This window comes from Lactuca virosa, chromosome 4, assembly GCF_052849685.1.
Source record: "Lactuca virosa cultivar CGN04683 chromosome 4, Lactuca_virosa_CGN04683_v6, whole genome shotgun sequence".
In the NCBI taxonomy this organism is placed as follows: Eukaryota; Viridiplantae; Streptophyta; class Magnoliopsida; order Asterales; family Asteraceae; genus Lactuca; species Lactuca virosa.
The window spans coordinates 410621025-410645684 of NC_136429.1; the positions used below are offsets into that span (position 1 = coordinate 410621025).

At 35.1% G+C, this 24660-nt stretch overlaps 1 protein-coding gene and 1 non-coding gene across 2 annotated transcripts; both read left to right on the forward strand.

Moving 5' to 3' along the window:
• Window positions 1-264: 264 nt before the first annotated feature.
• On the forward strand, window positions 265-3794 carry LOC145108909 (S-adenosyl-L-methionine:benzoic acid/salicylic acid carboxyl methyltransferase 3-like). The gene is made up of 4 exons (XM_079045994.1): window positions 265-352; window positions 1101-1517; window positions 1662-1916; window positions 3269-3794. Exons 1-4 carry the CDS (start codon window positions 278-280, stop codon window positions 3641-3643), a joined length of 1122 nt encoding a protein of 373 aa, XP_078902120.1. The 5' UTR covers window positions 265-277; the 3' UTR covers window positions 3644-3794.
• Window positions 3795-16522: 12728 nt separating this feature from the next.
• Window positions 16523-16629, forward strand: LOC145110099 (small nucleolar RNA R71). Its single transcript, XR_013709481.1, has one exon. It is a non-coding gene; the product is annotated as a small nucleolar RNA R71 (small nucleolar RNA).
• Window positions 16630-24660: the final 8031 nt, after the last annotated feature.

Sequence of the window (24660 nt, forward strand, 5' to 3'; positions counted from 1 at the left end):
GTTAGTAACAAACATAATTTCTGTAACTATGTTAAAATAATTAATTATTTTTGAGGTGAATAAACTTATTTTAATGTTTTCTTTATTTGGAAGCTAGATCTACCTGACGTATAGCGACTTTACATACATTAATGTTCTTAAAGTTAATAGAATAAAAAAGAGACCAGGGACAGGGTGGACCACAAAGAGTACAAGGAAATAATTTTGACTTCATCTATAAATAGACGCATAAGAAGAAGAGTTGAGTATCATTTTTCTCATTTTCTGTGTGAGAGATATGGAAGTCAGTCAGGTGCTTCATATGAATGGTGGAGATGGAGATTATAGTTATTCCAACAATTCCCTTCTTCAGGTGCAATTCATACTATATACATCGTAATTAAATTTTAAAATATTTTTATTGATTGAAATTGTATTGATTTATGAAAAAAACTGATTATAAATAGTTAATTATAGGTTGATTTTTATAAATGTGTCAATTGGATGTTTAAGGGTGTCTTATTAGCAGCACCTCTATATATATACACACATGTTCAAATCTGAATTGATATCTATTGTGCAGACGTGTGGACAATATTATTGTATAAGAATAATAAAAAAAATATGTTGTTTGATAATGTGAATACGTTAAATCCAATATAATTACGGTCATTATTACGCATTCTTACTAATTAAATCGTCTATAAGATTATTATAGATTTTTATTATTATTATTCTTATTCTGTCATAATGTTATCAGAATTTTTATTTAATCGTATTCTGTTAAAATGAAAATGAGTAAAAACAATACATGAGAACAAAAATAAATAAAAATTATTGAGAATGTATGAAAATGATAATAGTCATGTGAGGTTGAACGTATTCACATTAATAAACAACTATTTTCTTAAAAATTCTCATAGAATAGTACTGTCCACACAATGGTTGTCCATCTACATTATATATATATATATATATATATATATATATATATATATATATATATATGAAAACAAATTAACAATGGTTGTCCATCTACATTATTATATATATATATATATATATATATATGAAAACAAATTAACAACGTTTATTAATTAAAAAAACTTCTTTTGTAATAGAGAATGGTCATAACAATGACAAAACCCATAATGGAAGAAGCTTTGACAAATCTTTACGATGCAATGAACTTCCCTAAAACCCTAACCATGGCGGATCTTGGGTGTTCATCTGGATCAAACACGTTACTGGTGGCATCGGAGTTCATAAAGATCTTAGATAAGATAACCCAGAAATTAGGTCATGGTGAATTGCCTGAAATGCAAATATATCTTAATGATCTGCCAAATAATGATTTCAATGCCATTTTTGATTCCCTTTCAAAATTCCATATGAACATTTCACCACAAATTACGTCTACTACGTCTTCTCTACCTTGTTACTTTTCTGGTGTAGCTGGATCATTTTATACCAGGCTTTTTCCCAGCAACAGCATTCATTTTTTCCACTCTTCCTACAGTCTCATGTGGTTGTCCCAGGTTTCTCTCTCTCTCTCTCTCTCTCTCTCTCTCTCTCTCTATATATATATATATATATATATATATATATATATATATATATATATATATATATATTGTGGTCAAATTAATAAATAGTTGTACTAATGAATCTTTTTTAAGCAGGTTCCTGAATTTCATAACACAAACAAAGGGAACATATATATGTCAGCAACAAGCCCAACAAGTGTGATAAAAGCATATCGCGAGCAATTTCACAAAGATTTCCTCATTTTTCTCGAATGTCGTGCAAAGGAGATGGTAAGTGGTGGTCGTATGGTTTTGACGATACTAGGGAGACGAGGTTCTGATCCTTGTAGCAAAGAATGTTGTTACATTTGGGAGCTCTTAGCGATGGCCCTAAACGACATGGTTTTAGAGGTATAACTTGGCATTTATTCCGTTGAAGTAAAACCATGTCCAATTACTAATTTCTTATATAAAATCAATAGTTATCGTGAGAATGTAGGAAAATACCATGATCATAAATTATCTTATGGCTATGATTTGATTAGTAGTTATTTAGTAAAAGTGAAAAATCATATTCTTAAATTAAGATTAATTAATTTTAGTTATTAAAATCTTAACCAATTGGCAAACTAAAATTAAAAAAGGACGTGATAATATAAAAACAAAATCTAACAATCACAAACCAAATTAGAAACAAACAATTTAATACTTAAACATCGAAGCAATTAAATACAGGTTATATATATATATATATATATATATATATATATATATATATATATATATATATATATATATATATATATATATATATATATATATATATATATATATATATATAGAAGTCTATGTTCTATAGTAAGTTTAAATCATAATTCTTGAACTAAGAAATGAATATTAAAGTTTCTTTGAGAAAAAGAATAATTCTATAATGTATATTTTTTAAATTCTTTAAGAAAAAAAATCCGCTTAAGAGGCCTTCCACCATAGATGGAAAATGTTTGATCATTACAATTAATTACCTTATCTTTTCAACTTTTTATTTCAATTTTCAACGTTTCAATGTTTTTAGTTTTTAAATTGATAAACGCTATTGAATATTGATTACTAATATTTTTTAAAAGAAATGAAAGTTGAAATTTTGTCTTTCTAAGTATCATATTTTTAACTGATAAAAATACCCTCAAATAAATATATTTACTGAAAAAATGGTATTTAATTAGAAATAAACAATAATACTACTATTAACCTAGATCATATATTTAATTTGTTAATATATATATATATATATATATATATATATATATATATATATATATATATATATACTAGTTTATAACCCGTGGGAACCACAGTTACAAAATAAATTAAATTTCATTGTAAAAATTTAAAAATTATTTGTCAATTATTTTAAATAAATCATTAATTAAGAGATATACCAAAATTTTAAAGTTATTATAACTTCAAACATAACATATAATTAGAAAAAGTAAATTTGAATTTTGAAGTGTTGCCTAATATATCTCTTTGACATGTGGCATAATATTAATGAGGAGTTGTATTAGAATGACACATGTCAAATGGAGATTAAAACTATTCATTTATTAGAATAGATGTGTGTGTGTGTTATTTACTCATTTTTTAGTTTTTTATTTGTATTGCGTTATAATAAAGGACATGGAACATATACATATGAAATATATGGAAATGAACTAAGACAACTTTGTATAGACGAGAACTCATTATTAAGTTCTTGTAAATAGGGACTCGTAGAAGAAGGTAAAATGGACTCCTTTGACATTCCGCAATACGCTCCTTGTGCTGAAGAAGTCAGTACCGAAGTTGAGAAAGAAGGATCATTCATAATTGATCGATTGGAGGTTTCTGAAGTTAATTGGGATGCATATGCAAATAATAGTCAAAATCCACCGAAGAATGAGGAAAGAGGATACAATGTCGCCAAATATATGAGAGCAGTGGCTGAACCTATGCTTTTGAGTCACTTCGGAGAGTCTATAATAGAGGAAGTCTTTCTAAGGTATAAGAATATACTTACAGATCGAATGTCAAAAGAGAAGACAACGTTCGTCAATGTTACTGTTTCAATGACGCGAAAATGTTCATCTTTTATGGTTTAATAGTTCATTTGGATTGCTTTTCATAGCCATGGTATCAATTTACTTTTAAGTTTAGAAATCTCAAAATGTATTGGTTATCTGAATAATAATATCGGAGATGATATTTCCGTTATTTTTTAAATGAAATTGACTATTATTCCCTTTATTTAAATTTGAAGTATAATTAATTACACCAAAGCGATTATACCAAACCATGCATAGCAGAATAAATCTTATTTGCACTAGCCCCACAAAACATAAAATGGCAGTGCTTCCGAAAAGACTTTGACAAATCGATGATACATTCTCCGAGTTGAATAAAAAAGAAGTATATGAAATCACTACACTGCAATATCAAAAATAAATACAATCATATTGATTATTGATCCTAATTGTTGATGAATATGTTGAAGACTTTGATTTTTTATTGAAACAAATAATGGAAGCATCTTTACCTTCACAAATTGGTAGGCGTCGATACTGACCGTGGCTGTGAATTTATTGTTTAATCAGAACATGTTGCTGATGAGTGAAGAAGGGTTTAGTGGTACAACAACATAAAGATAAAATCAAGGAGCTGAACTACAAGTTCTTGATCTAGGGTTTTCAAACCCTCGTGATTTCTTAACCAGAACACGTTGCAGACAGAATCATAAGAGGGTTTAGGGAGTCAATATCATAGAGAGAAGAAGGCTGTCAGGTTTGCATCGGGAAGAACCATCGGAAAAGAGAGGAATCCGGTGATTTATTGACATCGGTGGTGTGGGTTTTTGATTTTATGGTGAGAGAGAAAGAGAGATATTCATGGAATTTTAGGGATACCTCTATTACATTTAGATTTGATTTTCTAATCCCTACGAAGGGAATAATAGATAATTTCATTTAAAAAATATGTGGATGCATAAAAAAACCATGGAAATGAGTTTTAGTCGTAATCAAATCAACATGCTAGCGATTTCGTAAAATATGTTGTATGTGATTTTTGTTTAGAAAACATTATTGTTTACACCCATGTTTTCAAAATTTCATCTACAACCACTTTCTAATAACCCTCAAGACTTAGAATGGATTTATAATTTATACATGAACATGTATTACCTAGACATTAAAACACAACAATCATCAGATTGCAATGATGTATGACTATCATATTGACAAACTTCGTTTTTCTTGAACTAATTTTTTTTATGACTAAACATGTCCTAGATATGATCTTGAACTATCATATCGACAAAATGTTCTTGGAATACATAATCAATTTTGTTTGTAAAAGTGGTTGCCGTAAAATGATGAGATAAGGATGTGTTTTGCTATAATCTAGTGATTTTCGTTTCCAATGGACAAAGAAAGCTTTTCAAGGGTAAATTTTATGTTGGAAAATAGTTTCCGCAGTTATAATGGACTAAGAAAGCTTTTCAAGGATAAATTTATGTTGGAAAATAGTGTCCGCAGTTACAATGGACTAAGAAAGCTTTTCAAGGGTAAATTTTATGTTGGAAAATAGTGCCCGCAGTTACAACAGTTGATAATATTATTATTAATAACAAAGTTCTTTTAGGTTACATATAAGGACAATTTAAACAATTATTGACACGTTAGTTTATTAGGTCTAATTTGTTAATTTATAACTGGTTAATAAATCAATAGAAATTTATAGAACTTAAACGATTAAAGTGTAAAGATTTAAAAGTTAAATCTCATAGATAAGTATTTAGTGACCAAATAATTATCCAATAAGGAATTTTACTCCTACCCTTATAAATAAGAGTGCCAAAACCGGATCTAGGGTTACACAATACATCCCATTTGATTTAAGCATCTCCCCACTCTCAATATCCCGATTTGCCTCTCGCCACGACCCAATTTTCTCGAGCTCATTATGGGTCTGACGATCAAAAACCTAATTCGATTAGGGTTTGGTGTTCAAGTGTATTCATCATCTAGAGATTTATCAAGTGGTAGTTGTATTGCTCTTTGCGTGCGACTACGAAAGAGGAATCCTAGTTTAGCTTCTTATCATCTGTCCCACTGGTTAGAACACACAAGACAGAGACTACAAATGTATATAATCTTGAACCCCCTTTTTATGTTTAGTTTCATTAGATCTGAGTGAACTTGTTATCCTCTTTTGGATTATGGGACTATTTTTTATTGCTTTTGATGTGCCTTTGTGGCTTGTTTGTGTCCTTATAACCCAAAAATTACATAAGAGTGCCTTCTTCATGTGTCTTTCACTTTGATTTCCAATCTGTTTCGTGTTAACCTATTTACATGAATGTGGAGTGATTAGATTAAGCCATCGTAATTAAAAAAAAATTAACAAATCATTTTATAATTGAAAATGAGTTAAAGTTTAAGGAGAAGTTGTTTCTGCCCAGTCTACGCAGTGCGTTGCTTCTGTTTACACGATGCGTCTGCGACTGGAAACCCAAACCTTAATTCCTTGAACGTGGTGTTCAACTTATTGGTATGTGACGTGTGTTCACATGTGGAACACAACGCGCCAGCTTCTGGTATGCGGCGTCTGTTCATTATTCACAAAAACAAAATAAATAAATAAATAAAATACTTTTTTCGAGCTAAGTATGCTTTGGTCGGTATATTAAGAGTGGGGAGAGGCTTAAACCAAATGTTTATCACCTTGTTTTTAGTTTTATATTGTATAAATCTAATTATTAGGATAAATTAAGACACTGTTTTTTAGATGATCTCTTGAATGTTAGATCACATAAACAATTGTTGGGTTTTATTCAAAAATCAGTTTTTAAAAACACAAAAAACGACAACAGAAGCTTCAAAATATTGAATAAATATATAATTATTCTATTCCCAGCAAGAATCATCTTCCAAAATAAAGAAATATTTCACAACCATAGAGGGAAAAAGATAAACAACCTTCAACGTCTTTACATTCTCAAAAGGAGGCTAGGATGTAAAACACGATCTAATGTATCAATCGAAGTCACTAGAATTAGTGCGGAATCCCAATCTAATGATTAATGCAAAACATTAATAATCAATTAGGAACACAATATCGAATCTTCAATGCACACTATTATTGATTAATAGTCGGGTACATAAGATATCTATGTTTCTCGGTTCTCTCTATCTCTCTAAACTCGAAATCAGCTAATTAGAATCACCAAAACCTTAAACACGGCTGAAACAATACTATATATACTTAGACCTAATTAGAAAGGCCCAGCCCAAAATCCCAACCGAGAGCATCATTAAGCCCACCGAAATCACATTTTGATTTCGGTCCAAACACCACCGAAATCATGGTGTTTTCGGTCCTACAACGAGAACTCTAAAGCAATGTAAAGTAAAGTATAAACCATTAATCATGTCCCAACAATCTCCCCCTTGGTTTATAGCATTCTTTTCTTTTCAATATTCTCCTTGTTCTTGACTTTCAATTTTTATCTTCAATTTCTTCACGACTTCAAGATGAACATATGAGTTTCTACATGAATGACTTCATCTTGAATAGTTTAACTTCCTTTAAAATTTGACTTTGAACGCACATTGGGTATAGAGGCTTCTTGTATAGGTTCTTGAAAATCAGCACTTTCAGCTTTGAAAAACTTCAGAGATAATTACAGAGAGACCGATTCTTCTGGATCACTTCAGCAAGTTCATAGATAGCAGCAAATTGATTGAGGAGGCTTCAATGCAATTTTTCACATAACTTCAAATACAATTTCACCTTGCTTATGGGGTTTAAAGGTTTTTGTGTTGAAAAATAATCTTCACTTCTTGTTCCTTCGAATCAAAATTCTTCATTGATCACAGATGCGTCTTGAAAAGTAACCATGACTAAAACTCCTTGTGGATCACAGAGTCATAAAGACCCTTCTCACCACAGTTGTTCAAGGACACGGACTTGACTTAGATGGAGACTACTCGCAGTATATGTGTGAACACGGAGGAACGCACTGCGATTTTTTGAGTATCGAAGAACTACTCATGGCTATTTTTGATGTTAGCCCCTGCATATCCTCGATCAGAGATCTTAATATAGTTTTTCAAGTTAACAAGTTAACTTGGCCCTTGGCGAGACGTTCAATGGTTTCTGAATCTCAGCTGAGTGTACCATTGTAGTGCCAATGAAAGTTAATTAGGAATAACTTACAAAACCATCCTGTGACAAAAATATCCGAAGACATATTTCCATAGTGTAGCATGACACGAGGTCAACTCCCTTTGGCGGGACATTCAGCGATAATCGTGCCTTGCGAGGTGCATCGCCCTAGTGCCAATAACCGTTAATTCCTTACCTGCGGAGAATATATCCGAGAATACATTTGAGTCTCCGTAGTTTTGCATGACACAAAGAATGTCAAGACCCTGGGCAGGATGTTCAGCGATATCTATTTCCCGGTTGGGTGAATCGCCCTTGTGCCATGACAGTTCTTAGGTAAAGATAACTGACAAAACCAATTTTGACAATTTGTATAGTTTCAAACTTTCAATTCCTTAAATACGACAGTTCTTAGAAAGAAACTGCCTAACTGACAGTTTGTACAGTTTCATGCCTTCAATTCCTTGTGAAAGTAGTGTGAAGAGTAATTCCGTCAATTCCTTTCAAGATCTCTTCTTGCACAGAAAATTCCGACAAAGTCTCCTTGAGCCTCTTCTTCTTTTGAATTCGCGTTTTTAAGACAAATGAAATTTTGAGATAAAAATAAAATAAAATAAACTCAAAAAGCAATAAAAATATTTTTGGATTTTTGATTTTTCTGAAAAAGAAATAAAAATAAAAATAAAATAAACATATTTTTGGAATTTTGGAATTTTATGATTTTTGTTTGGTTTTAATTCTCCCCCTAAATGTGTACATAGAAGAGAAAGAAAGAAACAAATATGAGCAAATTTAAATAAAACAAAAATAAAATACAAAATGTACAAAAAAAAAAACTTTCTGTCAGTCTTCAAAAGGAATCATTTTAAGAAAAACCTAGGAGTATCAAGAAAATTCAAACCGTAATTCAACAATTTAAGTTGCATCCAGATGACCTGAGAACAACGAGCAGATGTAGCAACGTATTCAGCCTCAATTGTGTTTCAATTTCATAACGAAGTTAACATATTCAAAATTTATCACGCCGTTAAATACGGTCCCCATTTGTGTGATCTTTTCTTTTCCTTTCCCGCAAAGGACACATGCTCTCCATTAAAGTTCTGAATGTCGTTCAGTTGAGAGATGTCTCCTGTCATGTGCCTGGAATAGCCACTATCAACATACCGAAGTCTGATGATATTCCTCCATAGCTGCTCCGGCACAGAGTGCGAGATTAATTGGATTTGGGAACCCAATCCATTTTGAAACTGGGTCTACCATTACTATCTACACAAGATACTCTTTCCCATGACATATCCTGTTTATCAGATAAGGAACATAAAGAGGTTACAAGACTTTTGGACGATTTAGAAATGTTACGTTTGGGAACCTATTGGTAATTAGGTTTAAGCATTTTAATATTTAACCTAATGGGTGCTTTAACACTTGATTTTGAAATGGAACTACCCTTTGATTTAGACTTGAATCGCAAGTGTGAACTAGAGAACGACCCTTGAGATGAATTCGACCTCACCGATTTCGGTTTGGCTGAACCATCTCTCGAATTAGGCGTCTTGTCCGACATGCCATTTTTGTCCTTGGGAGTCTGATTCTTGTCCTTTTTAGCATTCCAATCACCATTGCGTGAACATGACTGATGTGCACGAAAGTACCCACTAATTTTAATATTTATAACCTAACAAACTTAGACTAACTATGCACTTGTAGGCAGTGTACCTAGTCAGATTACAGTATAGCTTAGGTAAGTCGGGTGTCGATCACAGGGAGCGGTGTTATTAATTAATCTATTTACTACTAAATTAATCTAATTATTAACAAGCTAAAAAGGGGGTTTTTATCTGATTTTTCAAGATCAGACTAACTTAACTCAAATTCAATCAATAAATAAAAGACACTCTTATCTAGTTCGAATCCACTTCGTCCTTATGACTAGCTAATAATTATGGATTATTAAGTTGGTTGTTATTATATTAGTAATTTAGGTCTAAATTTACCAATAATTAATTAATTCATGTAAAACTATGTATGGTCACACACAATTAAACACAAAACCAGTTATGTTTATGAATATGCTATGTAAGATTTATCATGCAAACACAATTATGGTCATAATCTATGTTCTCTAGCACATCAATGTTAATTACTTCAATTACTAACTAAGATTTTGGTTGATCCTAGCTCTAGCAATTCAATGTTCACTAAGTTACTAGGTTATCAAGTTCATGCAGTTAATGGTCACTAAGCTACACATAACATGAGTTTAAGCAATTAAAGCAACAACATAAGCATTCTAGGTAACAATAAATCAAACACAAGCAATTCACCAACTAAATAAATCCATGTAAAGTTATGCTATTCATAAGTTTGAAGCTTCATCTAGCTAGATAAGAGTAGCTAGATTCAGCTGCTCATAGTAGCAACTAACATATAAACACAATTCAAATAAGAAAACATGTCTATAAGTATCAAACAAGTAAACAAATTATGAACTTTTACTCTTTTGGTGTTGAAAACCCTTTTCCAGGACCTTACTTCTGCTGTAAATCGCCTCCTGGAACCTCTTCCTTCAGCCAAAAGTCTCTCCAATCGTAATGGAGAGGGGTTTATATATTTTCTGGAAAATCACGTTCCACGTCGTGGCAGGAAGCTCCACGACGTGACTTCAGGAATTATCCGTATTCGCCAAGGATTCTTTCTTCGCGTACTTATCTTCTGGAAAGATCGATTCCACGTCGCGGTTATCAGGTTCACGTCGTGGCCCCAATATATTCCGTGAATTACTTCATCTTTTATGCTTCAAGCCTCCAATGTTCCATAAATTGTCACTTCTGGTCCCTTTCTTCTAAAATGCTTTATTTTGGCTGCAAATAACATTTTATCCTTATAAGTACCATAATTCTATGCAAATAACCAAAATATTAAATAAAATGTAGATCAATATTGCCTAAAACTATGTATAAATATAACAATATCAAAATACCCCACACTTAGGCTTTGCTTGCCCTCAAGCAAATCTACTTATTTAAACTTAAACCTTCATCACTATAAAACAATCCAATTCCAGCTCAGCCATTATGCCAAGACCTCAACGCATGCATTTGTGTCTAAATTTTTCCTAAATGACCCCCCATACTTTAAATAATCACAATCTTCATAAACAATTACCCACTTCTTTCGAACAATGCTCATTTTATGCAACCTTCCGAATCCATCGCCAGAGAGCTTTCTAACCTCAAGATATTTTTGTAAAGCTACCCAAGCATACATAAACTAGAGAATTACAACTTTTTAGAAGATACCACAACTTGGAGCTCTTGAATTCTTCTTTTCTTTAATGTTTGATCTTTCACTTCATTGAATTCACTTCTTTCACGATTTTTGGCATCTTCAAATTTTTGAATTTCTTCAGAACTTTGATCTTTGATCTTCATACTTTGATAGCTCCAAAATTCTTCAAGAATTTTTACTTTTCAGTAATTTCTCTCTCTTTTTTTTACATGTATAACTCACTTTTTTATATCACTCAAAAACCTACATGCTTAAGCAGGGGCGCTTAACTTCAACCTTTATTGGTTAAGACATATCTTTCCTGGATACATTTCAGGTTTAGGCTGCTAAACATGTTGCATTCCTCAAACTAAGCAGGGTCATGTTTGTGTTCCATGATTTCACTAAAATAAGGGAGGCCACAAATGCATTATAACGTTTATCGGCTCAACTAAACATTTGAGCTCTTATCGGGTCATTCCACTAGTAAGTACAGTTCAAATTATTACTACTAGATCCAATTAATAAAAACTTAAAATTTACCAAATTATCTAGCAATTTACTTTTTCTACCCCCTACCCCACACTTATTTCATACAATTCCCTCATTGTATGCTTAAAATAATATAAAAATTAAAAGAAGGGAGAAAAAGGAACAGACTCCCCTGGGATAGTGGCGTGAACGAAACTCCAAAAGTGTGGAAAAACGTGCATCTCGAATATGGACCTCTTTAAAATAAGAACTCGGACTTGAAGCTACTGTATATGGTGGAGGAAAACGAACCACAATAGTCTTTAAAATGACCCCAAGAAGATGCGTGGAAAGCCATATGGAAAAACACCCAATGATCTTCAAAATAGTGAAATGAACAGAAATCACGTCGTGGTGTATAATACCACATCGTGGTATTGTATAAAAACGCGAACAGAATATCCCAGTTATAACACTCCACGACGTGAAAATTTAATCACCACGTCGTGGAAACTGGACCATCAGAAAATTAAGATTTTCCACTTCTTCATTCAACCTAGCACCTTGACTAACATCTTAATGGGTTAAGACTCTTCTAATGTTGTATAAGACACTTGTGGACTCTATCTTCTCTCTCTTTAACGCACCCCACACTTATTTCAAATTGTGGGTCACGACTCTTGACTCGACCTTACTCCTTTTCATGATTCCTTAGCAACCTGCAATCAACCAAAAGAACTAAAAGAGTAACATAATAGTTTACCCAAGTCTTACATCAACAAACCAAGTTCAACATTAACTAACACCACAAAAAAAATAAAAAATAAATAAAAACTAAACAGAAAAGAAATTAATCATCATCCTCTCGTCCCTGCACTCCACTCGGTCCTTCCCCATCGTCCCTCGGGATCCACAGCTCTTCCCATGTCGGAATATAAGGACATTGTGGTGGCACCGCGGGTGGTCGCACCACACCCATGTGGGAAAACATCGCCTCCAAAGTTTGTGTGTTGTAATTCATCCCACCACGGAGATTATCCAAATATGATCCAACCCGGGTTTGAAACGGGTCGGTGGGTACTCCTCCCGGGTGACGGTCTCTCTCAACTTCTCCCCGGGCTCTAACGTTTCTTCTTCTTCTCGCTGGAGGTTGCTCGGGTTGTTCCACCTCTTGCTCTCTATCTTCTGAGGGTATAACATAACCTCCCCCGATATCAACCACCACGCGCATAACACCCAAAAACTGAATAGTCAAATCATTGTCTGGCAAACGGGTAAGGTTCCGCACAAATTTTTGGGACAAAATCCCATATGACCGGGCAAGACGGGTGACCAAATGTCCACCTGTAATTGGACTTCCTTGTCGTGAGCTGACGGCTCTCTTTCCCAAAAACCTTGCTAGCATGTAAGGAATATCACAACACACCCCGGGAGTAATAATATTCCACAAAAAGAACAAATCTTGTAAAGAAACCTTATCACCGTGATGTTTATGATTGATAGAAAAGGTGATAAGGCGGTGAAAAAAACGATGCACCGGATTCCGAATTTGTGCTTCACTTGAATCATGAGAACTGTACTCGTGATTTGCGATAGTTCGCCAAAATTGAACATCAAAAATACCGGGTGCAAAATCCCGAACACAACCAAGTAAAAATGGAACAAAGAACGGGGATTGAGTCTCCACTTCTGTATAGATCTCCATGCGCCATGCAAATTTCCGGAGACTACACTCCCGATACACCCCGCCCAACCAGAAAACTAGTGCCCGGTTATAAGCAAAATCAATGGTGCGTTCTTCAAAGTTCACAGTACAGAAAAACTCCACTGATAATTCCCGGTACACGGGTTCTTGGATCGCGAACAAGTTCCTCCATCCATGGCAAGTAAAGGAAAAATAGTCTCCCTCGTATACTTTCGTCCAATGGCGCTCCAACTCAACAACCATTCCAACACCGCCAAGCCATCCCCAGTCAATAATCGGAGCTATAGCAAACTCCCTATTGTATAACCATCCCAAACGGTTCTGATAAGATGTCAACAAGGCCCGTGAAATGGTTCGCGGAAATCGATATAACGGATAGATATTCGAGACATCAATCGGGTCATTGTCCTGTTGAACAGCCCTTCTAGGTGCCATCTTTCTGCAATGTTCAAAAACAAACCAAAACAAAAACAAAACACCTAAAATATGTTATCAAAAAACAATGCAGAAAACTTCTCGCCCAGGAATCACGTCGTGGCTTGGCTCGCCACGTCGTGGTCTCGCAGTCGGATCGTGGGCACATATCGAACACTAAATACGCTATTTTACCCAAAAACAATACTTGGGGTTTGTTTCTATTGCTATTCTAAGGGCATGCAACCTAAAAACAGTAACCAATTTCATCCAATTTTGGAAATCCTATCATTCACATAAACCCTAACCATGAAAATGTATAAATTGTAAGTAATATCTATAATTAATGGATGAAATACATACCAGATGGAGTAAAAGGACAAGAAAATGCAGGAAATTTGGAGGAAAAGTTGAAAAAAAATCAACTGTGGGGACCTTGCTTCCGTTCGTGAGGCAGTAAACAAATAGGGAAGTAGTTTGTGGTCAAAGGGTTTAATAACTGGTCCCCCCCCGTGACTTTTAAAGGTCACGTCGTGGTAGGCTATACCACGTCGTGACTTGTAATAATAGATAAACTGGTCAAGTCGCAATCAGTCACCGAATTGTTCCTTAAAATCACGACGTGGCGCTCCTGACCACGACGTGATTGATGTCTGGTCACAAAAATTTGCTAATCTAACAATTTTTATTTATGTTCTTTGTGTTCCAATTATTACAAAAGCATCCCACAGCTAATTTTTTTTACCAAGTAATAGTCTATAGATGATGACTTGATAACCTTTTAAAAAAAACTCAAAAACTAAAAAGAAAAGAAAAGAAAAAGCAAACCAAACTCGGGTTGTCTCCCGAGAAGCGTTTCTTTTTGAGGAGTCTTGAGCTGGACTCCGAGCCTCCTACGTTGAATCATCTGAAGAGTCCACCACTAGGATCTTTTGTTCCTTGAAACGCCTCTTGTAAGCTTGAACACGTCTTTTATACGCCTTTTTTCGAATTTTCCTTTTTAGCTTTGACCTCGTCTCCATCAAGCTTGCGTTTAGTCCCTTTAGTCTTCAATTTTCCATCATCTTTAAGCTCCAAAGTATCCTTCTCTTCTTTCACCACTGGACTTGTTACTTTTGAAGTAACCTCCTCTTCATCACTCGACATCTCATCATCTTCCTTGCTCACCCAAGAAGTTGGCTTCGTGTAGGCAATGACTTCAACCAAAAATGGAACAGATGCTCTCGGTTTTGTTCTTTTAACTTGTTGAATTGTTTTGATTTCTTCTTCCATGAGCTTCTCTAATTCTTCAAGTTCATTTTCTTCATCAATGTTGAAAACCTCTTCTTGAGCATGATTCCCTTGAAAGCCATCTTCTATCCCAAAAATTTCCTTTTCATCACCAACCCTCAAGGTGAGCTTAGACTCCCAAATATCAACAAGAGCTCCAGCAGTGTTAAGTAATGGGCGACCAAGAATAATCGGTACATTGGGATCTTCTTTCATATCCAATACCACAAAGTCTATTGGAAAAATGAATTTCCCAATTTTTACTAAAATATCTTCCACAATGCCCCTGGGTTGTGTCACTGAACGGTTCGCCATGTGAATAGTCATCTTTGTAGTCTTCAACTTCTGAATATTTAATTTTTGATAAAACGAATAAGGCATCAAATTTATGCTAGCCCCAGAATCGGCTAAAGCATAAACCTTCATATTGTTCCCAAACTCACATGGGAGAGTGAGTCGTCCAGGATCCCCCATTTTCTTAGGTATTTCTCCCAACACAGCTTTTGAGCTTTGCTCACTTAGAATCACCTTAGAATTCTCCTTTAATTGCTGACGAGTGTCTAACAAGTCTTGTAGGAACTTATCATATTCTGGAATTTTTGCAAGCGAATCAATAAAAGGAGTATTGATAGGAATACCCTTTAATTGCTTGATAAACTCCAGATGTTCTCTCTCCAGTGGATTGAGATTAGCTCTAGACGGGAATGGAAAAGGCGGGTTATAAGTCGAGACGGTTTCTGGGATTTTCTGATCAGACCAAGGCCACGACGTGGACATATGATTCCCACGACGTGGTTTCTGTACTTCAGCTACATTTTTGTTCTCGAATTTTGGCTTCTTCGGGTTTGGATCGGGGTGCTGGGGCTCCACTTCCAAGGCCTCTAGGAACTCAGAAATCGCCTCTTATTCAATATCTATGGCCATTACGTGAGATTGGGTTTTGTTTTCAGGATTTTTCGGGAATATCTTCTCATTAACCAAAGTGGTAAGTTGACCAAGTTGTACTTCAAGGTTATTGATGGAGGCTTGCTGATTCTTTATTAATGCTTGCTGATCTATCATCATTTCATGATGATTCTTTAATATAGTTCTTTGTTCTTCCATTGCAGTGTCAGTAGCATCGTGTCTTTTTGCTGAAGCTTCAATGAATTTCATCAACATGGTCTCTAATTCTGATTTCTTCTCAACTAGTGGTTGCTCTCTTTGGTAGAAGCCCCAGCCAGTTTGCCTAAATTTCTCTTCTTTTTGCTTCTTGTATTCTTCGTAAGGCAGCCACTCTTTCTTTGGTTTCCTCCAATCTTCATCATATTTGTCCCCGCTTGAGTAGCATACTTGAGCTTTCTTGTTTCCATATTCATCTATATTACAATCCTTTGTCAAGTGTGGGCCACTACATCTCTCACAACCAACTCGAATTGCATGAATTGATTGGTCCATTTGAGTCAATCTCCTATCCATAGTGTTAAGCATTGCCATCACAGCAGCCATCTCTTCAATTTGTTCACCTCCACTGCCTTTCATTTCATCGCGTCCTAGGTTGTGATACTCAAGAGAGTGCTTTGGAAATTCTTCAACCAGCTCCTTGTCCTGAATTGGGTTCTTCTTTGTAAGTGGTCCTTGCGAATCAAGGAGTTGTCTAGTCATGACATTCACCCCATCATAAAATATCGACATTTCTTGCTGAAGATTTAGGTCATGTTGAGGACAATTCCTTAACAACCCCTTGTAGCGCTCCCATGCCTCGTATAATGACTCCCCCGGGTTTTGCTCAAAGTTGGAAATCGCCTTCTTGAGTTTAGAGATTTTGGAGGGTGGGCAAAACTGATCTAGAAATCTCTCACGCAATTGGGCCCATGTGGTGATTGTACCAGGTGGGAGTGCCTTTAACCAGTCTTTTGCTGCTCCCTTGAAAGTGACTGGTAGCATCCTTAGCAAAGCTGTCTCCCTTGGGATATTAGGAGTATTAAAATAATCCGCAATATCGTTCACCTCGTCTAAGTGTTTGAAAGCATCCTCGTGATCCTTCCCGTAAAATGGGATATCCGCAAGTTTTTGAAGCATTTTCAGCAGAACTAGAATCATTTTTGTTCTGCTCGAACCCATCTTGCACTGTTACTTTATCTGTACATGAAGTAGAAACATTAGTATCGTTCACATTAACACTCTCAGTTGGGTCGCATTGTTCAGTCTTAACTAAAACAGTTACAGTAGGCGGACCATGTTGAACAGATTTTTCTGTCTCTAAGGTTTTAGAGGCCGGAGTATAGTTATCATTAAAATGAGGTGGTACACTGCGATACCCCAGACCCTCTTTTTGGTTACTCTTCCACTTTAACTGTTTCTAAATCATAGACTCAACTATCTCACATGACACATCAAATTTTTTAAAGTTAAATTTATCATATTTAAACTTAGCTTTTAACGAATCAAGTTCGGCAGTTAATTTGACAATTTCCTTTTTAGCATAATGATGGTGAACACATTTTGTAACGCCCGTAGATCCGGGCTAGTCAATTTAGAGACGACAAGCATCAAAAATGACTTTTTGATGGAAGATTATTTAGAAGGATTAATCTTAACTAAGTTATAGTATATGTTACAATGATTCCGTACATATAAAGAACGCCGAAATCCGAGTTATAACGAAGAAGTTATGACCTATCGAAGTTTCGCGACAGAACCGTCACGACACAGCGCGACGTAAATAGTGAATTTACGTTAGAGTGATATTTAGCCTTAGCGATCTACATGAAATTCGTAGAATACGTTAAACCGAGAGCGTGCATAAAAAGAACGTCTAAATCTGACTTCGTATGAGGAAGTTATGATTTTTCGAAGTTTCAGCATTAGCAGTATGCAGCCCGAAGTTCGAATATGAGATCGAATGATTTCTAGCCGAAACGATCTAAACGAGAATCAAAGATCTCATCGATAGTAGTCCAACGGTAAAAAGACAGACGAAAACGGACGTCAGACGAAGAAGTTATGGATTTCTAACGGAGTTTTCCTTTCCCGGCCTACTAAAAATAATATAATAAAATATATTAAAAATAAAGTAAAAATTAGCCGACGAAGTCTAAACGAGAGTTGTAGAGCATAATCTCACCTACGTGTGCATATAAAGAACGTCGAAAACGGAGCTCGTATGCGAAAGATATGAATTTCTGAAGTTCGGGGCACAAAATCCGATCCTGTGTCAGAACTCACGACGTGAACACTGTGTTCACGACGTGAACTCAGAAAAACGTCACCTGGAATCTGTCAGACCCCACTTGTGATGACGCATGCAGTGACGATCAAGCACAACGACGTGAGCACTTAAAACTCACGACGTGAACCCATAAAAGTCACCCTATAAATAGAAATCGAGGGTCAGCCGATTCTGGTTGCTCATTCTCATCTCTCCTACTCCCGATACCGTCTCTAAGCCCTATTTTAACCCCCCGAAGCCCCGGTATCATCCTGAGACCCGAAGCAAGTCCCGAAGCCCAAAGATCCCGAGAAGAAAAGAGTTTCTGAGCCGAAGCTCTGCCTGCGAGAAGCCCGGTGTGTGAAGATCTTCTAGTTTCACCGAAGAAATACTACTCTTAGAGCTGTAGTGCTGCCCGATCATCTTCTGATCAAGTGAGTGTGTAGTTACTTTCTTCTACCGCATAGATATGAAGTATTTGCTTTGAAATACGTGCTATGTGTTTATACGTTGTTTGTTTCCTTGGGATGGTTGTTGGAATGAATGTTTTATACATGTTTTAAAATGATTTAAACTATATATGTAATTTATATCTACAAATATGTTGGGTAGAACATGGGTAGTTGAAATAGTTGGTGTGTAAGGAAAGATGAGTTTGAGGATGAGATGAAAGATGATATAGATCGTGAGATGAGGGTGACAGGTGAAAAATGAGTGAAACCTTTACCCAAACGATGGCCCCCGTCATTCAGCAGAGTAGGGATGACAACCACAGACTATTCTAGACAGTCCAGTGGAACACTAGCAAGCTCGCAACTTGTAGGTGTTGTGGACTTGATGTTCACCAGTGTACTCTAAAAAACCATGGCAACTATAGATTTAGTGCCTTATATAAATACAATGGTAGCTATGGATTTAGTACTGTGTAGATGAACCTTAGTAGCTATGGATTTAGTACTGTGTAGATGAACCTTGGTAGCTATGGATTTAGTACTGTGTAGATGAACCTCGGGCAGCAATGGACTTTGTGCCAATTCCTCAGGTCAATCCTTAAGAACGAATGAATGAAGGATAGTGGATTCTTAGGGTAAGACCTTAAGAAATAAAGAAGATAATGGGGATGAGTAATTGGGTTGATTGTTTGATGATTGAATATAATAATTATATTATTATGGGTTGAAAACCCTATATGCTCACCAGGCTCCCAAGCCTGACCCACTCAGTTTTCTTTGCATTACAGGTAATGGCACAAGAGTATAAGTTGGTGGACTTGACGAGAGATTTTGGATTATAGATCAGTAGTTATAGATAACTGTTGTAAGGTATATTTTATACTGTTTATGCTTTTGGTCTGTATCGGAACATGACATCCCGAGATTTTGTTATTTAATGAAAATACACTTCTTCAAGAAAAGTTTTGATAGATTCTTATCATATTTTGTTTTGGGAACAAATTCCGCAACTCTTTTAATCAAAGGATTACTCTGATTTTATAAAACAAAGCATAAAAAAATCGGTCTTTTCTGGCCGTGAAATTGGGGATGTCACACATTTGGTGCTATATTCCTCCTTAATCCTAATTCAGTCTTTGTTTTGAGCATCTAGTTTTTATTTAAGAGGCTTGTTTACTTTCTTAATTTCATATATTTCATTTTTAAGGTCAAAAACCTCTCTTTTCATTTTGTTCACGGTATTTATTTATTTTATCTTCACAGGATTGAGAGCATGAGGTTTTACTTACCTCTATGGTACCTGGAGTTGTGATTGAACTGTTGTAAGAGCTCATTATTGACTAACAAAAAAAACTGATTGTGCAATTTGATCTTGACCGAAAACCAAAAAAAATGTTCTCTGACCGAAAACACAAATGGTTAACACCTTGTTAACCGAGAACCTTGAAGGTCAACTTTTTGTCTAAAAAAACTTGACCGAGAACGGGTTTACTTGACCAAGAACCTTAGCCGAAATCGCAATAACCGAGAAGCTGAACCGAAGACTCAAAGAGCACTGAGAAGCGAAGCTGACCTAGCTGAGATCACAGAGTCGCCGCTGAGAACTCCAAGGCTGAGACCAAGAGCTCTAAAGTTGAGTCTGAGGAGCTGCCCTAACCGAAATCAATCAGCTGGCCGCCGAAGACTCTTAAATCTAACCGAGGATTCGAATTTTGCCACTGAGAAATCCGAGGCTTGACCGAAGACGCCCAGAAACACGAAATTGATAATCTATCAAGACCAATTTCGATCAAAGTCTCCAATGTAGTAAAGAACACGAAGAATAGTAGCAATAATTTTCGTCAAAAGGAACTCAAAAACACCAAAAACACCAAGAAAACTCCAAGAAACTATTATTATTTTACCAATTCGATTGATACCAATCCTTGCTCTGATACCAATTGTAAACCCCGATCTAATGTATCAATCGAAGTCATTAGAATTGGTGCGGAATTCCAATCAAATGATTAATGCAAAACAGTTATAATAAATTAGGAAAAGAATATCCAATCTTCAATACACACTATTATTGATTAATAGTCGGGTACATAAGATCTCTATGTTTCTCGGTTCTCTGTATCTCTCTAAACTCGAAATCAGCTAATTAGAATCACCAAAACCTTGAACACGGCTGAAACAATACTATATATACCTAGACCTAATTACAAAGGCCCAACCCAAAAACCCAACCGAAAGCATCATTAAGCCCACCGATATCACATTGTGATTTCGGTCCAAACACCACCGAAATCATGGTGTTTTCAGTCCTAGACCGAGAACTCTAAAGCAATGTAAAGTAAAGTATAAACCATTAATCATGTCCCAACATAGGAAGTTGATGAAGAAGGCAAAAGTGAAAGAAGAGCTCCTCCAAAGTATGACACCAACAATAACCAACTCAATAGAACACTAGGTTTAACTCTTAAGCTTTAAGACAAAAAACATTGTGACTTAAAAAGATCATGCAAGTAAGTATTCTTTTAACACTTTAGCAAGTAGAGAGAACTGAGAGAAAGAGATGGGTGTACACGATTTTTGAGTAAGCAAAAGAGAAGCCAAATGAAAGCCTTTAATTCATTTCTTTTAGCCATTAGGTCTTAACATTTTAATACTTTCTCGTATGTCTAAAATCCTATACGTAATTATTATATAAGTACATACTTCTAAAGCATGTCTCCTTTAATAAATTAAGTAAAATAAATCAAGCATTGTCTCCCATTCAAATCCACGGCTTTGGAGACAGAAAAAAGATAAAATCTATAAAAATTTATTTTAAGATTTTTTAAGATATAAAACATCTATCCCTATTGCTAAAAGATAATAGTCTTTCTAGTCCAAAAAGATGGAGATGACTTGATAAATTATAATTATGATATGTTATGATACTTGACATTGAAAATTATTATTATCATAAATTAAATAATTTCCAATAAATTATAAGAGTTGTGATTATTTATCAAAAATCAAATTCTTATAAATAATCTATTTTCACCAAGTTGTTGTTAGTGTGACCATTTACGATCATATGTTGTTAGTAATATCAGTCTAATATGATTATTGAGCATAAATATCTTTCAATCTCCCACTTGTACAAGTCTCATCATAGATTTATATAGAGAGTGGTGAACGTCTAACAACCTTTCACTGCCCCCAATAACACATGACGAAGTGTTGTTCAACAACATCCAATTCCCTAATAGCTCAAAGCTTTAATTGATGTATCAGGTAAGTTATCGGTTATCGCTTTGTCACATGCATCATGTTGAACATGAGATATGAATCGTAATCATTCTCATTTAGTTTTCAACTTTTAACAATGTTCTTGATATGTCTAACTCTCAACACATAAGAGGAACAAATCACATATTGACTACTTATGCCTCATATATAATTCATACTATACCTAATAATGGCCTTTATAAATGTTTGGTCAAACAAAAATGTTTAACCACATTAAGTTATAACATTCCTTGCACTCAAGTCCCGAATATGTATCTTAGGTTTAAGGACACAAATATAATATCTTTATCAAGTATCACTAATGACAACGATCCATCATGTGATCTTGAATGGGTCAAATCCAATACTTGTTCTCTAGAAATTACATATGAACTTAGTTACAACGCTTTGTCAACCAATCTAATTCTTAGTAGTCTTAATTTATTGTTGTTCCCACAATAATGATCGACTATGGATATTAAGAATAACTAAATGTATTCAAGGATTAAACATGTTAATATAGAATACAAGTATTTAATAAAAAATTGTATCCGATATATATCACGATCATTACAATATTTGCTGCTTATAATGTTTCAATATTCAATACTAAAATAAGATCAAAACTAATCAATAGAATAACGAAGTCTTATCCCTCTAGCATGACCTCCATGTTTAGCTTGTGGAAGGGCCTTTGTGAATGGGTCCACCAAGTTTTGACAAGTTTGTACTTTGCGAATAAAAATATCATTACTTCCAACTTCATCTTAAATGTAGTTGGAAATTTGGTGAATGTGCGTAGTCCTTTGACGTGACATGGTTTCCTTGGCTAACATAATGCCACCCTCATTGTTACAAAAGATCATTAGGGGATTCTGAATGGAAGGAACAACCCCTAAATCCTCAATTAATTTCTTCATCCAAGCAACATTCTTTGCAAATACTAAAGCAACAACATATTTTGATTATGTAGTTGACTATGCTATAACACTTTGCTTGGAACTCTTCCATGAAACCAAACCTCTATTAATCATGAAGATATATCCTGATTGTAACATACAATCATATCGATATGTTTTGAAAGAAGCATTTGTGTAACACTTTATAGTAAGATCTTCTTCCAAATCTTTATAAACAAGGAACGTGTCTTTAGTTCTTCTTAAGTACTGTAGAATGTTCTTCAAATCCATCTAATGAGTCTCTCCTAAGTTTTGTTGGTATCTGCTCTTCATTATCAAAGCACATGATACATCAGGTCTAGTACATAGCATGGCATACATGATAGATCCAATTGTGGAAGCATATCGAATCCCAATCATCTTCTCTAGGATAACCTTTGTGATAGTACTTTCGGATGAACTCAAAATTATGTCACATGCCATTGGTACGACTCCTCTGTTAAAGTATTTTGTATTACAATGCTTCAAGACTTTGTTAATGTATGCACTTTGACTTAAACCTATTAATCGCCTTAATCTATCTATATAGATCTTTATTCTAAAAATGTACACATCCTCTCCCAAGTGTATCACTACAAAACACTTTCTGAGCTAAGACATAACACCTTGCAAGATCGAAATATCATTTCCCGTGATTAGCATGTCATGCACATACAAAACTTGGATTGTCACTGTACTCTTACAAGTTTCCTTGTAAGCAGAATTGTCATCTTTATTCTTCATAAGACCATACTTTTTTTTATTTCAACATCAAAAAAATATTCCATGTTCAAGATGCTTGCTTCAATACATAAATAGATCTCTTAATCTTACACAATTTATTAGGTTACTTTTGGTTGACAAAACCTTTAGGTATAACCATATAGACTGTAACACCCCGTTTATTATGTAAATAAATAAATAAAATTAATAGGAATTGTGGCCCTCAAAATCCGTAATTACATAGCAAGATGTTGGTTTCGAGGAGTTAATTGGCAATTTTAGAATTCAGGGATTAAAAGTGTAAGTTTCGGACTCAGTTTGTAAATATATATGAAGACAGGGGCTCCGTGGTAATTATTTGGATTTAATTTAAAAAGGAAAAGAGGTGGAGGGGCTGAATATGTCATAATTAACATATTAGGGGCTGTTTGGTAATTCATGGGTCGAATTTGAAAGGAATTTATGAGATCAGGGGCTAATGGGTAAATATTAGATTTAAAGAGAAGAAGATATTGTGGGGAGGGACTAAAAATGAATAAATGAGTGAAAGTTTCAAGAACACGGGACTTATACCCAACGACTCTTCCCTCCCTCTCATTTTAATGGAACAGGAACCCTAACCCTAATTGATGCTCAGCCGCCACCACAAGAAACTACCCAAGCCGCCATCGTCGGTGTCGAGTCCGACCACCGCCTCCTTGTCGTTGAAGCTGGAGTCCACCGCACCCAAGATCGCCGGCGAAGCCGCTGCCAGTGACGAAGAGCAGCACAAAGACGCCAACAGCGGGCTGTCGCTGCCTTCCTCCGGTGATACGAGTTATGTTTGCCACTGTGCAAGTCGTGTGTGAACATGAAGTTCTCAGTAAGGATCACAACCACCCATCTATTCCTTTATATTCGTTCTTTCTGTGATTTGGAGTAGTTTACGTCGACAGGGGCTGTGACAACCCGAAAAAATTTTGATTTTAAAGCCCAGTCAATCAACTCAAATGAGTGCCAAACTCATTAATACTGAGTCTAGCCCTGTTAAAGGTCTTTCTGAGGAGTTTTAGCCTAGTACACTTAAGGAATAAGTGTTGGAATTTATCTGCTAAAGGCCACAGTACAAGAATCAAGCCCTAAACTCCATCAAATGGAGTTTACGACCGTAAACATGGAGTTTATGGCCGTAAACTCATGTAGGCCGTAAACGTCCTCCATATAAGTTCATTTCCTTCACTTTTCTTCATTCTTTCACTTTCCCTTCAAGAACACATGAGTTTTCTCT

Excerpts from the sequence above, each read along its gene's own strand:
- LOC145108909 (XM_079045994.1), top strand. The coding sequence starts at position 278 with ATGGAAGTCAGTCAGGTGCTTCATATGAATGGTGGAGATGGAGATTAT. Across the intron at positions 1,518-1,661 it reads GTCTCATGTGGTTGTCCCAG|GTTCCTGAATTTCATAACAC; the intron begins GTTTCTCTCTCT and ends TTTTTTAAGCAG. Across the intron at positions 1,917-3,268 it reads TAAACGACATGGTTTTAGAG|GGACTCGTAGAAGAAGGTAA; the intron begins GTATAACTTGGC and ends TCTTGTAAATAG.